Source organism: Buceros rhinoceros, unplaced genomic scaffold (genome assembly GCF_000710305.1).
Source record: "Buceros rhinoceros silvestris isolate BGI_N320 unplaced genomic scaffold, ASM71030v1 scaffold6041, whole genome shotgun sequence".
NCBI classification, from domain to species: Eukaryota; Metazoa; Chordata; class Aves; order Bucerotiformes; family Bucerotidae; genus Buceros; species Buceros rhinoceros.
In genome coordinates this window covers 1,693-19,779 of record NW_010395849.1, presented here as the reverse complement: position 1 = coordinate 19,779, position 18,087 = coordinate 1,693, and the positions used below count along the sequence as shown (strand labels likewise).

Sequence of the window (18,087 nt, the reverse complement as noted above, 5' to 3'; positions counted from 1 at the left end):
AAGATGTACAGGTATTTTATATTCTTTACTATGGACGCAAATAGTCAAAAAGGGGTATCTCTAAACAACAACGTAAGCCTGTCTGAGTCCTAAAATATCACTGCAGACAGAATCCTTTCACAAAGGTTAACACACAAAACCCCCCACAAACCACATAACTGGTAACCACCACCAAAATAAAATGTTAATAAAATTCAGATATTGAAAGCTATATACCCATTGCATTCAATGGGTATCTGCACCAACACTTGTCAACAGCAGAATGGGTTAAATGTCACCAATGAAATTAAGCAACAAAAGACAGCAAAAGACATTTGACAAGTAAATTGGTTTGAAAAGGAATGTTACTTGTAGCCTTCCTGCATTAACATTTGCTCTAATTTAACCACAGCCACAAAAAGCTGATAGGTTTCTGAACTGAGATTTAATGGTTCCTTCCAAAAGGAATCGGAAAGGACAGATGTTCCACGCATGCCACGCAGGCCACCAGTACTGCAAAGGAGTCATGGAGACTCCTAAACTTCCAAAATAAAACCCCCTCCCTTTTCATGTTCATTGTTGTAAATAGAAAACTATGAACCTGCAACTGCAGATGATCAGATGTTTCCTAAAACAATCTACAAGAATTCAGTTTGCATTCAAAAACAAGGGTTATGTCTGTCCCCAGCTGCTCTGAACGAAGCAGAGGTAAACTACCAAAAACATATTTAGTACGGACCTCAATGTACAGATGTAATCCATCTGTCAAATCCATCTCAAGTACAGATATACATTTCTCGTGATAAGAATCATTGTTTTGCACAACTTTTAATATTTGCTTAAAGTAATTACATTCATTACATTGATTTTGCTAACTTGCCCCTTGTATTCCACTCCTGCTTTTAATATTTCTATATTTTAATATACTACTCAAATAGAAAGGTCCTAATGCCAGCAATCTGACTTGCTGAGAAAAAATGAAGACATTCCTGAACCACTTAGGAAAATTCTTCACAGAACCATAAAAACCATGAGGTTAAGAGTATGTTTCCAAACGTACTTATTGGATTGTTTGTAAAATTATTTTAACTATTACAGCTTCTGAAATGATTCTAAAATTGGTACCTTAATTGTTTCATGCCTCAGTAGGTGTTAAAATTTATCTTCTGGATTTTCTAAATGCCAGCTCCATCACATTCTAAGCACTTACTCTTGCCCACTCAGAGTCAGGTCACCACAGAATTTCTGCATAACATTTGCTGAAATGATGTCTTAGTTCTATAATTCTAACTCTCTAATTATTTTCTCTACCAGCAGCCAAGACACCAAAAAATACTCCCAAGACTAATGTTTCTGATGCCATTTAATGATTTCTTTCTCCCCCCCCATCTTACTTGCTTGGAAGAATGAAATTACCTGGCAGAAATTTTGTGCAACATTTGTAAAAGTAATCCTTCTACCACAGCAAGGCAAAACCATTGGCTCTAACATGCAATACGTCAATGCACACAGAAGACAACCTCTAAACATTTCACTTTAACATTCTGTTAAATTACAGAGGAAAAATAATAGCTATTATGGCCATTATTTATTTATTTGTATTACGAAGAAAGCACTGTCCCACACAATTAAAAAAGCATGACTTTAATCATTAGCATATGTAAACATTCCTGAGTATTTCCTCTACCTAAAGAAAATGAAAATCTAAGCTACCAGTAGGGGGTTCCAGACTTCTGTACCAAGTTGCACAAATCCCATTAACAGGTCAGAAGTCTCATTTATCTTCAGCGCTCCCTCAGAACACACCAGTTCTGTCCAGCAATAACCTAACCCAAATAAGCTTGAAGTGCTAGAAGAAATGTATGTACAATTGTACATACAAATGGTGAGTGGGAAATGAGATGAGAATACGAAATTATCACCACTAACTCTATAACCAAGATTATATGACTAGTAACACGCTTGTCCAGGGAAGCACCATTAATATTTTACAAAGCAAAAACATCACACAACTTTCATTGCAGATACTGCTACTGCTGTTTCTGTACAAACCACAATATCATAGTTCCCTAATTAACAAGTTTAAAACCCAAGCTACAAGTCTCCACCACAGAAATTTTTTCCTAAATCTTCTGCGTAGAGCAAGAAAAGTTTGGCTGAAATGGAAGACATTTATCCGACTTTACTTCATCTAGAAACTGGATACATCCAAGTACAGCTTTACTCTCCTCAGCAATTGTAAAGTGGGTGGAAACTTCTCTCAAACTGAAAAAAGAAACTTTGCATTATGCTGCATTTTTCTCTTAAAGAGTTAGTTTTATTCCTGTTTTCTAGGATAAATATTATTTTAGTGACCACATGCAAAACATCTAAACATCTTCACAGAGTGAAGAAACAGAATAAATACCTACATGAAAAAGTTACAGCCATAAATTCATTTTAAAATGTAGGTTTTTAAAACACTAAATATGCAAAATCAAATGAATAGATACTTTGATGGAGAATAGGAGTACAGTTGGGCAATCATGAAGAACTGCTAGAAAAGGAGAACTGGATAAAATCAAGATAAAGATGACAAAGTAAAAATGAATGAAGGAGGAAATCTTACAGTAAGAAAGAAGGCTGAGAATGAACTGTATCAGTAAGCCTTGCACTCCCAGGAAAAAGTTGGTGTAAGGGAAATCTACAATCCAGAAAGACAAGAAAAATCACATTCAAAGAACAAATTTCACAGCTAAGTGAATGATCATTTCGGGAGAGAACAGAACACCTTCCATCACTTTCGCTTTATAAAAAACTGGGCTTAGATAAGGACAAGAAGACAGGAAATGGGGAAAAGGAGTCCCTTAGGACACATCTCTCTGGTCCAACACAACATTCGAAGGCTCCAGCACTTTTCTGCGGAGGACTATTAACGTTGCTTTTGTACAGCTGTACCAGATGGTGTGATTCACTTACCTCAAAATGCAAGAGCTCAGGGAACCTGATGATATTAGCAGGCATCAAGTTCGAACAAATAAAAAAAAGGTGCCTTTCATGCAAATTTTGAAATTACTGATATGTTGTAGCAAGAGGGCTAATGTTCAATGCTTTTTTTTCCAAGATCAATCAAACTTGAAAGAAAACTATGCCAGCAATATTAATATAACTCTCAACTTTTTTCCATGCTGCCCTCAAGGCTGTCCTTAAACTACTACCAGAGCATTAAAAGTAATGCAAGGTAGAAAAATAATCGTTCTCTACTTCCCGCTTCTGTTAGGCTTCCATTAGCACCTGCTGTTGGGCACTGCCAGAGACTGGACATCAGATCAGGTAAACTTCTCATGTGAGCCAGTATTGCACTACTGGGGATCTTGTGGTTTAGCAAGATCTTGAGATCTAAAGAGCTTAGGAGAAAGCAAAAACTGTGAAAGAGGAAAAAAGTATGTAATCAAAACATCTTCTACCTCCTCAAGACTCTAGAAAGACATTTCTTCACCATCCCGACTTCAGTATCACACGTGGAAATAGCACAGTTTCTGAAAGTTCAAAAATATCATATTGAAGGTTTTAAAAGTAAACTAAGTTGCAGAGTCATCATCTGCTCCAGTTTTCACTTCCCAGTTCTCAGAGGGAGCAAGCAGGAGTCCTACACAAAGCCAGCAAAGTTGTTTTTTTTTTTTCAATAATGCTAATCTAAAAAAAAAAAACCCTTGCTTTTTTGCCCCCAAACCCTGCAGTTGTTTTATTTTTCCTTAACGAAAGGCAAACAGCTTCAAGATGTGTCCTGTTCCCCCCTGCCCCCCAAATAGCTCAACGATTCAAGGTGCACCATGGAAAGAACCACACACACAAAGGAACTGCAGAACAGGAGGAAAGTCTCCAGTGGTATCAGAAACCACTGCCATCGTCTGGGGATGATGGGCAGGCACTGGGATAAGAAAAAGCCATTTGTTATTGTAAACGTGGTACAACAAAAAATTAACATTAGAAATGAAAAACAGAAAAACTGAAAATGTACTCTTCAAGTCAACACAAAAACCCCAATAATTTCATTTTTAAGAAATTTTGTGTAACACTTACAAAAGTTTAGGAAAACTACAAGGAATATTCCTCAGTGCTAATATGACAGTTCTTCATGAATGAAACTTTAAAAAAACCCTCCAAGGACTCTAAACATCTGTAAATCCACAGGCATAATTACTGAATATGTGACCTAATGGGAAAAAAATTCTCAGTACTATAAAAATCATAAAGAGGACAGTAAAAGATAATGGCAATGGCAGGCCTGTTCAACAGCAACAAGATCTGAACCACGCACAAATTGTAACAGCAAAGAACAATTAATGTAAGTTGCTAAAAACAAAATACTTCAGTGGGATGTCAATCAGTAACAGAGTTGACAACTGTGCTTTAATTAAATTTGAGACTGTTACCAATTAGTTAGTCTAGAGCACTACAGGCTTCATGCTGCCTATGACTCAGAGCACTGACTCATCCAGGAAAACTTTTCTTACAGAACTATCCAGGCACCCACAAGCATGCAAGATCAAAAGGAAAGTAGTCTCGGTGACCTTCTTAACAAAAGTCTGGTTTAAAATTTAGATGACCAAAACTATACACTGACACAACTGCTCAAATGGGTTTATGAAAGAGAGAATTTCAGGAGTGTTGTTTTAACTCTATTTCAGATAAACATCTTAAAAATCAAAATACATGTAATGCTTTGTACAGTTTGAAGCTGAAGCAGATTTTAAATACGCTTTTTTATAAGCTGCTCAAGTAGCACTATCTATTATTAATAAAATATCTTCATTTTGTCGAAAGATCCCATTTTCTGCCGCTGAGAGCCCTGACTGATTATAACAATTGGAGACTGAAATTTTTCTGTCAGATCTTCAGCCGATGGGTGAGTTAGGGTGGTAGGGAAGAGTGACAAAACATCTTCAGCCATTTCCCTGCCCAGGGAAAAAACATGTTTGCTTGTACTTTAGAACTATACCAACTGTACCATTGCACTGGGTAGTAATGGCATCTTCAAGTTCTGAAATAAAAATAACAGGGAGACAATCCTGAGTGAGAGACTCTTCTACTGGTATTCTTACAGACCTCCAAATCCATGTTCCCTTTAAAGGCAAGACTTTTCCCCCAGTTGTTTTGGGAACACTCAGTTAAGTCATCTGAAATGCAAAGTGCAGAAGCTCAGAAAAGGAAAGCTGTCTGTCTTGCTCTCAGATTCCGTTCTGAGAGCACCGACACAGAGAAAGCAATCACCGAAGAGTGGATGACAGGTGTCCAGACACCAGACAGGCAACCTGTTGAGAAGCCCTTCAGTACGCATGCACAAACTGACGTAAACATATCATTGTTTCTCAAAACCGCCAGCTGCTCACTATCATCTTCAGCTCCCGCTGCACCTGGCCCTCTAGTCAGGGGTTGGACCAGCTTAGTCACCTGAAAACCAAATGCAAGTAAACATTTCCATGAGAGCTCACTCCATGGCTGGACAATCAGCAGAGCAAGAACGTATACCCAGATAGCAGCATGTGCAGTGCAGCTTGAGAGCTGTTAAGCTAGATCATAAGCAGGACCAGAAAAAAACTTGAGAAAGAACTTAAGCCTGGAGCAAAGTGTGGAACAGGAGGCTCCCGGGGGTTAAAATAAGCATGAATGTTGTAATTAAGAGAGAATCTTAAATTAAAGCATGTCTTCCCCAGAACCTACACGAGGACCTACAAACCTCAGTATTTTAACATTAATTTTTAATGGCTGAAAAAGCTGTAACTTTACTGGGAACAGACATACTTCATCTCTTTCTCACAGCGAGTCAGAGAATGACAACCTACCAAGTATCAGTACTAAGGTTTCACAGGATGTTCAGTATTGGTGGGGCAGGGAGGAAGGAGCAGTTCTGCACTGTTTTCTCATATACAAGTTGTCTTCTAGCTCATGTCTCCCAGCACTGGTGCTGCTGCTTACCAGGTACTGCCATAAACCAACTGAACTTCCCTGAATGGCTCAGGGAACAAACACAGAGGAAAAAGCTGTATTGTTTTCTGCCATGTTACTGTGTTTAACCGATTCACAAAACAGTCGGGGAGGGACAAGAACATAGCGAGATGGAGAACATGGGGAGCAGGGAAGCTGGACCTCAATGGCAGCAAGACATTTCACTGGCTTACCTGCTCAACCTGGCTCTTCCAGCCAACCCTTAGGAAAGAATCGGCTGCTTCAACTCGCGTTTCCTTTTGAAAAGCGACGTGGCATTGGAAATTGCAATATCCAACAGAGCAATTCAGAAGTGCACTCAGCTGACAGATGAACACTGGCACCTCTGCCACCACAGCTCTTGTGGGATTCTCAGGAGGTCAGTACACCAAGCAGGTAGGTCACATTACCAGTTCTCATCTTCCTGGCTGTAAAACTCAGGAACCCTAGATCTGCTTTGCAGCCACGCTTTGACCTCAACATCTGCTAGTGGATGTCACTCCAGCATGTTTCAAAGCTCTAAACCTCATGTTTAAGCTGAAACATCTTTGAAAAAGCGGGAAAAGGGTCATTTGTGTGGGCACTGTGGTACCTTACAGGACAGCTGTAAAGATAAAGTGTATAATGAATCTGGATGAATGGATTTATCTGTAGATGATCTGAGAAGAACTCAAATGTTGTAGGGATATAAGTCAAGAGACAAATATCTGAATTCAAAGCAGTCTGAACAGAGACCAGCATATAAGACAAAATCAAAACAAAATGAAGAGCTTCTTCACCCAGCACTCCCTGGCTATGCCTACCTTAGCGGGCCTGTGGAAGAAGAGGGCAGACCACTGTTCTGTTTGAGACCCTACACACATTCAGTGGGATGTACTTCAGACCACTTCTACTTTGGTTCTTCAGGCTAAATATTTATTAACGGTTGGAGCACAAGGTGCACTCTCAGAATCCATCTCCTGGCTCAGCTTGAGCACTGCAATGTCAGGAGGGACAAGCAATACGTTCACTCAACAGCAGATACTCACGAAGCAAAAAGTTAACACAGATGAATCTTATGTTGTGATAAAAATGAAGTCGGTTTTTTAATGTAATTTTTTAAAAATACAATTTTTTTAATGTAACTATGTCTTAAAATACAAAAATGTAATCTAAAAGCATTTTCCAAAGGAAGCTCACAAAACACAGAAACTATTGATGCAACTTGCAAAACCATTCAATGCCAGAACGGTAAGTGACAAATAAACAATTCACTTATCCTCCACTGCATCATCAAAACCCTCCAAATTGGAAAACAGAGGACATAAATGATACTTGCCATGGCAAGACACAATTTTCATATATTTAGTTTAGTCTTCTATAATACTTAAATGATGCTCCAGCCAATTTCCTTTCTCTTGGTAGGGTTAAGACTGGATATGAAACACAGACCACTGCATAACGCAACTCCTTTATGTCTGTGTATCTATACGAATAGGACATGTTCAGCCATAAACCAAGGGTTAGACCACTACAAATACAGTCCTAAGTTTACAAGAAAAAAATTTTTTTTTTAAATTCACTGTAAAAAAAGATCATTTTTATTAATGCTTCCAGCATACCAGCTACAGAAATCCAAAATACTGCAGGAAGTCATCTTAAGTGCTACTTTTCCTATAGGCCAAGAAAACTGTTACATATTTTTGCTATAGAAAGGTAGTGTACTTAGTGTTTCTTCATGTTTTTATTATACCAGATCAAAATTGTCTGTAGTGAATAACAATTTAACCTATTCTAAGCCATGCTCAAAACAGCTGAAGAAATTCATAAACCAAGTTATTTACAAAAACTGAGGTAAACTTTTTAATGTCTCACCAAGAAGTAATTAAAGCAGTACAGCACATCTTAGTTACCGACCGCATCTGCAAAATTCTTCAAAGAACGGAAATCCAACAAGATCATCTCACCCTCATAAAATCATCCAGAAGAGTCTGCAAATATTTCATAACCCCTTAGAACATTACAATGAATCACATCTTGGACATTATCCCAAATGATCCATGCAGTACAGAGGAATCCTACTAGCATTACAAAATAGGCGTATACTAGAAAGCTCTCTGAAGAATGTAACAGTACTATAATACTGAGGAAAATGCTCCACACAACTAATTAAGCACTAGTTGCGGCCAGGTAAGGGTTTACTGCTTCAGAAGTAAACTCTTTATTTTCTGCTAAGAAAGGTTTTTCAATAGGATACCATTTCCCAAGGTGACTTTGTCATTTTTATACCTTCCCTAGGTAACTGCTTATAAATTCAAGGCCAGCAAAGAGGTCTGCATTCAGTCATGCTGAACAATTACCCATCTACAAGAGCCTTCACTAAAAAAGATAAATCCTCTCTGCTCAAACAAAATATGCCCATGTACATACACCCATTCCACGCTTCGCAACAGCAATATTGCCGGTTTTCAGGAGTGGCACCTGTCAAAACTTATAAAATGTTTAATAGATCTTTCTAGAACTAGTAGAAGTCTTGAACTATTTTTGCTATTTTTTTCATAAAAAGATTTATCAATTTGAGGTCTTTTTTTGCTCCATGATCATAGCATTTCAGTCACCCAAGTTCTTACAGATAACATAACTATCCATGAGAAAACAGAACGCTTCCATAACTCTTCCTCCTCTTCTGCTCTGTCGGGGGTGCACTTCCTGCTCCCCACATGGAAGTTACATCTGCTAAGAGATCCTACCTCATGTAAGCTGAAGGAGGGACAGCTTCTCAAAGGCATGCCATAAGGACTTTGGACTAATCTTGAAAAGCAAAGACTACCTACCTCCCTCTGATAAATTCCAAGGCAGGTATCTATAAATTTTAATTACTGTATTTCTCAGTTCTAAGTGCTGCTGCTTTGGTTGACTCAAGATGTAGCTTACGATGGAGAATGCTCCAGCACCCTACCCACTTGTTCCAAATCTGTTTACTGCACCTATCACCACGTCCTACCCAATGCAGGCAAACGCCAACCATGCAGAAAAAGGATTCTTTTTATTTTTGCAAAACTACCCAAGAATTTGCCTTTGATTCTGTTAAATATGCATAAATTTTAAAAGCATGCTTGCTTTATATGTCTGCCAAAAGGCAGAGCTTTTAAAATTATTTTAAATAAAGTGGTTTGTTAAAAAGCCTTGGCACAGCGAGACATTCTAAAAGTTGGTTACTCGTGGGATCGCAACGAAGTTCTGTTAGAGAAATTTACTTTTAGAGAAATCCTGGAAGGGTTTTATATTTCTAAATAAACTGTACACACTCAAAGTCAGTGCTGAAAAAAATTAATAAATACAATACAAAAAAAATTTTTCCAAGAACTAAGAAAATGAGAGGTCAAAGGTAGTCAAAAATATTCTTGATTTTTATCAGGGTATTTTTATACCATCACAATTTAGTAAGAAGCATTATTTAGTCTTTAGCATACTAATAACCTCTCCTCCCTCTCAGGGGTATTTAAAATATTTGGCAAGAATGTTCAGTTTCATAAGGTAAATCACACTCATCTGTTTTTAAGCTAGAGAGTAACTATTTTGATTTTTCAGTATCTGTTTCCAAACTATTGCCTCACAGAAAGGAAAATATTATTACTCATCTAGAGAACCACACACTGTACACAGACACCTGGATACTCTGAAGTTCCTGCCTCCCATTTTGAAAGAAAAATCATCATTTGCATTCTGTTACTTCTATAAGGCTCTCCAAAAATGAAAGATGACTTACTATTCATGTATGTGTTCTAATGGTACCTCAACTTCAATCAGTCACAAAATTCTGCTGTGTTCTAAGAAAATTATTTACCTATGAAAGAGGAATGAAAAAGGAACTTCTGGAAAATAAAAACACCTGTGCCAAAAAGTGGTCAAGGTTTGCTGTAGAGCAAAGCAGTCACTCCAAGTTTCCCTGCAAACTTCAAAATGTTGAAAGACATGCAAGGTAAACAAGCCTTCCAAAACTCTGCACCTGCTACCAAAAAGGTGATGTTGATGACACTGCTATGAAATTTCTGACTAAGCCACAGATCTGTAGAGGCACAAATCCCACCTTGCTCAAGTATACAAGAGCTGAACTTGTCAGTGAAAACATTACAAAGGGGTTAAAAGGTTTTATGCCTTACAGCATCACCTGCAAGAAAATAAAGACAACCAAAAGAAACTCCAAACCTTACAGTTCTGTATTTTTGATAATGGTAATACACTACACCATAGAGATCATTTTTTCTGGTATCTACTAGAGTGAAGAAAAAGCAGCAATACAGTACACAGCAAAAAACAATTTTGGTTGTGAGCAAAAAGTATCTCCTACCAGTTCTATAGAGTACATATCTTCCATCTATGTAAGAAGTTACTATGTCATTCAAAAAATTAAGGACTGATAGATGGAACATAATTGGATTGTAATTTTTATTTTCCAAAAGCACCTTTGAGAGAATACAAAAAGTTGTTTACTCTCCAAGTCTAATAAGCCACATTACAAAAAGAAATCTAAATAAATAGTTAGCATTTTGTAGGAAAACAACCTCCTCATATAATGTATTAAGCACAATATAAAATGATGTTCCAGTACTGGTCTATTCAAGAATTCAGCATAGTGCAACCATTATTATCTATTGTTCACATGCTTCTCCTCAGGACACTAACACAGGATGCTACTTATACCAGCATCCAGCTAAAGCCTCTCTAAGATCACTGGCTGCGTCTACATATTCAAGCATTTCAGTAACTTGCATTTTCTACCAACCATCTCTACAATGCTCCACACAGGGGAAAAAAGATTCTTATGAATAAGATATTTTAAAGTATCCATCAATCATAATCACTCAATAGCCTCAATTTCAAATATATTTTCTTCACAAGGATTCAATTTTCTGATTACAGTTAAATACGAAACAGCAGTTTGTAGGCAAGATAATCCCTTCTTATGAAGATTTTTAGTATTAAAACAGAAAACAAGGCATTTTACCTCTCTGTGATTGTTTTGCCTTCTTCACTTATTTTCTAAAACTGCATGCCTTGATTTATGATCTGGCTTCTACAGAACATACCAGCATAATCCACCTGTAAAAAAAAAAATCTACAACTTATCTTAAAATACACGAGGGCTTTCTCAGTCACCAGCTGTAGCTCCTTCACAGAAGCCTGGCAAAAGACCAGTCGCTGGTAGACCGCTGTAATCCTCACAGGATCAGAAGCAAAGCGAGCCCCATCCCAGATCCACTAGTCTATGCCAAGCGGCACTCCTCACACAGCGTGAAACCTGCCACCCGAACGCTGCATTTCACGTCACTGAGTGAAAAACCTGAAAGATTACCGGGAACAATTTTTTTCAATGCAACAGATCATCCATGAGCCCCAGCCCCTTCCCTTTCCCTCCCAGATCAGAGGTTAGAGAAGCAAACAAAACCCACCACCACCCGCTTTTGTCACCTGCTTGTAGGCAGCTCCAGCAGGCCTCGCTTCAGTATGCATTATTTACTTTACTCACTCTCCTAAGAGTAACGTTGTCTGGAATTAGATTCAATGACATTATGACTCAAGCACGCCATTATTAACATTTCCATAGGAAATTAAAATTTCAATGTCTGAATGACTTCAACTAATCACTAGACTTAGCAAGACAGAGCCGATTTCCTCAGCTACCTCAGAAGAAACTTCTTTCCTCAATTATAACTGAGGAGATATTTAAGATGCAATGAAAATTTTACAAAGGCTCAACTGCAAATCTAATCCATTCTTTAATATTTATGGTTAGCCAACCCAAAATGGCCACATGCATGGTTTTGCTAAGTCTTGGCTGCCAGAGGCCTACAGCAATAACTAATACAACTTTTTATAAAGAGGGAGCCTGAAACAGTATTAGTTGATTTCAGTGTTTAAAACACAATTATTAGAGAGGTATTTTTCCAAGCTGCTGAGCACCAAGCACCACTGGAATGAAGGTGATGTGCTCAGAAACTCTGGGAAGAAGAAAAACTATTTTAAGAAAATCCAAACAAAAATATCCAAAACAAACCCCAGTCATTTGGATGACTCCAGATCCTGTTAATTTTAAACATCATATTCGGTAGTTTAACCTTTTAATTACCTCTTTATGCAGAACAAGCCTGTGCAAAGCTACTCAAAACACAATTAACTTAAACAGAAAAACAAGAAAGTAAGAAAAACCCTGCAGATATTTCCCATACTCCAATTGCGATCTTAAACTCCCAGTAATATTTTGTGTTATAGAAAAAGCCAGTATTCCTGTTTGCAAACTCAAATATTTAATAAGAAAGCTTAGCCAAAAGGCTGACACAGTACTAGATGAGAAGGAAATGAGTAGCTACATATATTAATTATCACCCTTTCTGCGATCACAGGCTCACTCAAGTTAAAATTTAAAGGGCTTAGATTACTTTCTGGTGAATTTTATTAGTTTTCCCCAAGAGGTGCAAAGACTAATGCTGTCACAACAGAAAAGGAAAGCATATACAGCGTCATTACAAGCTGAGTCACCCGAAAGCACTGAATCTTGTTTTATTATAACATAGCGTCTTAAATAGTCTCCTGAAGCACTACCATTTGTTATGCGGTAGAGTGATAACAGCGAGCTAACCCAGTATTACAATAAAATGAAATCTGGCACATCTGCAGAGTTGTTCTCAGTAGGCAGACCAAGTTCCCTTGCTGGTCTCTTTGGAGATGGCAGCTGCAGGCTTCCGTTCCTCTACTGCAATAGAGAAAGATACAGAACAAAGTTGGTGGGAGCTGTCTTGTTGCGATGATAACATTTAGACGTGCCTCCCGAGAGTCATACTGCAGGTGGGAAGAAGAGGTGGTCGGGCTGATGTCCAAGAATAACAACCAGAAGATGCTTCCCTGTGCAGCTGTAGCCATCAACTTATTCTCCTCCTCCCCCTCTCCAAGTTTTTTAGTTACTTTTTCTCTTAAAAGCAAAATCCTGAAGTATAAAAAAACAAAATCTGAAGGGACTTCTTCACCATGCCTTGTTTGTACCATCATTCAGATTTCATACATGAATATTTTTCATTTCCTGCTACCACAGTCTAATCACACGGCAGTACCAGCTTCAAAACAGCAAACACTGTTCTGTAATTCTCAAAATATTTTCAGAATTTCTCTGTACTAATTTTTTGCCTCTTGCTGTTTTACAATGGCTTATCTTCATCAATCACCATATAAATTACTGTGCTGCTGCCACAGAAAAATTAACGATACAAATTGCATATGTAAAAATATTTTCAGCATGCTTTCCACAGAAAAAAGAGTTAATTCTACAATAAAGAACACTAAATCACTTGCTTTATGTCACCTACTTCCATTTTATAAGTCCAGTGGAAAATAGGCTAAAATGCTAAAAACCAGCTACTGTGTCCACAGCGTGTTGTCCAAGGCAGGTATGTCAGCATTTCTCCATGCTAAACCTGGCATTTTGGTTGCATCCTACAAAATACCTCATACAACTCAAGAGCACAGAATTAATTTTTCCAGGTCCCTCTCCAATTCAACTGATTGTTCCAATTAGAAATGATTTGCAGATGGCTTTGAAAGTACTACAGTAAGTACTGTGGTCACCAGCATAGCCACATAACTATTTATACACCATGATACTTGGAAACCCTTCTCACAAAACAGAATTCCACTCTGCAGGAGGCTGCACAGAGAATGTTATTTTTGTCCTTAAGAGCTTACTCAATATAAGGCAGAAAAAGAAAAGGAATACTGACATATGGACAAGGATATAAAGAAACTAAGACAACAATTTCAGAACAATCAACTCCACTTCTGCACACCAGCAGTCTACCTCAGCTTCCTTTCAATGTCATCTATTACTTTACTATCTAAGTCTGCAGAATAAGCAAGGAGACAGCTATGTTCCAGTTCAACAACATCCAACAGTGGCAACCGACTTTTGGGAGGTGGAAGGCTACTTGTCTTCAAACTATCTGCAGAGCTCAAGCAGCACTTCAGCGACCAAAGACCAATGTCTGACTGTCAGTAACATCTTATGCTTCCTCTTGTTAATTTTGGAAGGCCATGACCATACTCTCCCTCTGCAGAAAAAGATTCATTTGACATTTGCATGCATGACAATAGTAGCTATCCTGAGAACAATGCAATGTATTTACCTGAAAGACTGAAAGGAAAGCTCATGGCAAAGCTGGATGTTTTTAAGAAATACCTGACTCTTTCTGGAAGCCAGGTATCACACAGTATTTCCAGGAGAAAGAGGGCAGCCCCTTCAGTAAAAGCTGAGTAATAAAAACAAGTAATTTTATAAAGAATCAAAGAAGCTACTTCCAGGAGAAGTCCCAGCTACCTCAGGAAGATGTCAGACAAGATCTGTTAGGAGAAAATTAACTGCCTTATCTTTTTAGACACAAATTAACATAATGCAATAAAGATCATCTGATATTAACTCAGTTCCTGATGAATCACTTAAAACACTGGAGAAAAGAGAATGTCTCATTCTTTCTCACCTCAAGTTTGACCACCTATCATTTAATTTACAGATATTAGAAAAAAGTTTCCACAACTATCACAAACCACATAATAACTTAAAAGCTTACTATATCTCCATTTCAGTCTATTCTAGATCATGTTTAATGCAAAAGCATAGGAGTCATCTGAGCATAAGCTTCCCCATAAAATCTGAGGAGGGTGTAGCATTTGTTTGTTCTAGCTGCAATTTAAATACTCTACATAGAAGTGTGCTGTTTGTGCTGCAGCACTATCAAAATAGTTTCCTAGAGCTTTGCAACCTCTAAGAACCTTTGTTACAAGACACCCAGAAGAATAATTAAAATTAAGTTTCACCCTCTTGCATTCATACTAGAACTCACTGCTATAGAAAATTCCTTTTCACATCACTATAGCCATACAATGTGGAAGAGATCCACATCCCTAGTTAAGAGACAAGTGATTATTACAAAGGAAAAAAGGCTGAAAGTTGGGAAGATATGCTTCTGGATGTCCAAAGACATTCATTTGGAAAATATGCTTGGTTTGCCACTTTAAAGTCTAAGAGAACAGAGAAAACTCAAGCTGCCCAAACAACTGCAGAAACACTGGTCAAGTACACATAAAGAACACTAGTGGACTGAGAAGACTAAAAGTAGTTTAGTCAATACAGTAAACTTAGAGAGGAAATTACTTGTCTGTGGATTTACTGCCACAGACTCTTCATTGAGGAGAAGTGAAGTAGATCAGTAAAAACTAATTTGTACAATGTGCTTCAAAGACAGGACTACTACAGGGACTTTTTAGAAACAAGCTGTAAGGCAATAAAAGATTCAAAGGTAAGTGGAAATAGTACTGCTTAAATCCCTGACAAAGGAAACAGTCAACAAGAATATTCAAGTAGGAGGATACTAACATCTTTATCTCAGTGTGACTCACTTTTAAGTAACAGTTATTTTCTTAAGAACCCCTATACGTAAAATGAAAACCCCATTCACTGACCAAAACGAGAGGGAGAATGTTGTCTTTCTAATTGGATTTTCTTTATATTGGCAACTCCTTGTCTTAGGACACAACAAGAAGTAGAGGCACAAATCAGCTTTTTATAACAGCAAATAACTGTGTTAAAGCTGACTAGAGAAAATCTTCACATGTGCAGTAGAGTAGAAAGCAGAAAAACAAAACCAAGGATCAGAGCACTACCTTCCCTGCCCATGAAATAAAGGAAGAGTTTCTGGGCTTCCTAGTCACGGCCACAACATTAAAAATGTAAATTGATACAATGGTCCCAGATCCATATCCATGTTAACAGGAACTGTACCACCACCCATGGCAGTGAGAATCAGTCTCAATCTTTGCTCAAAGTTTCACTGATGATTACCCTAGTAAAACTGTTAATACATTGCATACTTTTGCACACAACTTAATTTCAAAACTTGGCTTCAGGAAGAGCTGCAAATATTTGGATTTATCTGCCTGAGGAAAATGTAAGTGCCGTTGTCACTTCCAGTTATGTTAAACAGGTGAGCCAGATTATAAATGCTTCTCTTCAAGGTAACACTTGTGCTCTCTTATACCTGTTATTAGTGGTTCACCACTAGCTTAGGAATCTGCAAAACCATGTATACACAGACCTGAAAAAATCCCACCCCAACAATAATTTAAATATTTATGAATGTAAAATAGCTTATCTAAAAGCCTGCAGGGACAACAATACTCTCCACAGTTTATAACCACAAATATAGTTTCTTTCACAAGGTCTGTTGCCAAATAAGTTTTTTTTACATCAACACAGTTTAATAGCCATTTCACCTGCCTTTCCTTAATTCTTAATTACAAACTTACACAACTGGAAAACATTTTACATATGGTATCACAATTTATATGTTAATTTAATGAGTGAGGATTTCATCGTCATTCTGACATCTCAATGAAATCTGAATTCAAAGTTCCTTATGTATTTCACTACTTTGGTATCGTCAACAGTTGGACACATGCAAGAGCAACATGTATGTTACAATAATTACACTATTCAGATTCTCTCTGGTTTTCAAAACATTTCAAATGGTACATTATCTTCCAAGATTAAAGAAACTCTCACAGGGTCATGCAATAAGATGTGATCACAACTTTTTGATCCCTGAATTCACCTCAAGCTTGCTATAACCCTTTGCCATGGTTGGGCAGTGCTGGTTTTGAGTAAAAATAACCAAACTCACACACACTTTGAACTTTCTACTTCTTCCTGTCCCATATAAAAATACACTTTAGTAAGCCTAAATTGGAAAGATTCTATGAAGCTAACACAAAAAGACCAAAAAAATTCACAGATGCAATCATTTAATCATTTAAGTTGCACAAGAAAACCTTTCAACTCCATATTGTGCTCAAGACTCTCATACAAAACCTATTTCACTGTGTATCACTTTTGTAAAGTGAGTGTGTAGCAGTATGCTTACACCACATACACCACTACAATAAGGCTACATCAACACTGCAGTGCAGAGACCTCACCTAAGCCATATACCAAAAGGAACCTGCTCACAGTACCACAGCTGAAGATGACAATTTGTAATACTTTCACATTATTGATGTTAAACCATTTCTGGTACCATACACAGTCACTTCATAGCTACAGTACCCACATTACGCAGCGTAAGCGTACCATAAGGAAATAAAGGGCCTCAGACCAAGTGAAACCTTGAAAATAACCATTTTGGAACAAGGGATGATGATGACGTTTTTTAAACATTCACATTTACTACCTCTTACACAAAAGGAAGAGAGCTCTTCACAGATTTCATAACCACACATGAGAACACTCTGCTACTATTAGTACTAAGATTACCTAGAAATACACAAGAGCAAGACAAGACAAGCACAAAAGCAAGAGGTCATTCAAATACTTACTACAGTTTTTACAAATACTGCTTATTTGGGATTCAGGCATGTAGATACCACATTTTTACTATTTTGAATACAGAGCCTTAATTTGAATTGCAAAACAGTTTAGAACCTTTAAAAGGTGGAACTCATTCATAAAGAGCATCCCTTTATTCCTCTAAACAAAAGTTATCCCTACAACACTCAAATTTTTCTGCTACTGAATCACAGTTGTTAACTCATCATTTAACTTACCTGGCCTGGCTGGGGGGATAAACAATTAACAACCTCCTCCAGCATCACTGGTGTGTGCAATCTTCCAAAACTATTGTTTTCTGTTCTTTGAGGCAACTCTTCAGTTTCATATTTCTGGACAGTTCGTTCCTCTAAGTCACAGTCAGAAAGTTTTTTTGCTGAAAAATGGATCCTTCTGACCAAAGTAGCCCCATTTATTGAATTCAATTTTAAGTTTTGCAGAAAGAAGCATTTGTAAACTTGGCACTGACACTGAGATAACATTTTGGAGTTGATCCACCTAGAAAAACAAATGATGGGAATTACTTTGAAACAAGCAGTAAAAACAGTAGGTTTGTTTAAAAAACAAAGCCAAGATGCTACAAGTAACGCATTACACAGTTCAAGATGAGCAGATTTATAAATGTGTCACCAAAACGTAATAATCTCTAACTAATTTTCAGAATTTTCAATGTTATCTACCAATCAATCATATTCAAGCAACAACAGATCCCTTTTCTTAAGGAACACCTTATTTTC

At 37.5% G+C, this 18,087-nt stretch overlaps 1 protein-coding gene across 1 annotated transcript in view; it reads right to left on the bottom strand.

The window, feature by feature from the left end:
• The window catches only part of METTL15 (methyltransferase like 15), a 77,523-nt gene extending 59,684 nt beyond the window's left edge, over positions 1–17,839 (bottom strand). Inside the window, exon 1 of the mRNA XM_010145677.1 lies at positions 17,569–17,839. Coding sequence (XP_010143979.1) covers positions 17,569–17,832 — 264 coding nt within the window. The 5' untranslated portion in view covers positions 17,833–17,839. The remainder of the gene's footprint in view (positions 1–17,568) is intronic.
• Positions 17,840–18,087: the final 248 nt, after the last annotated feature.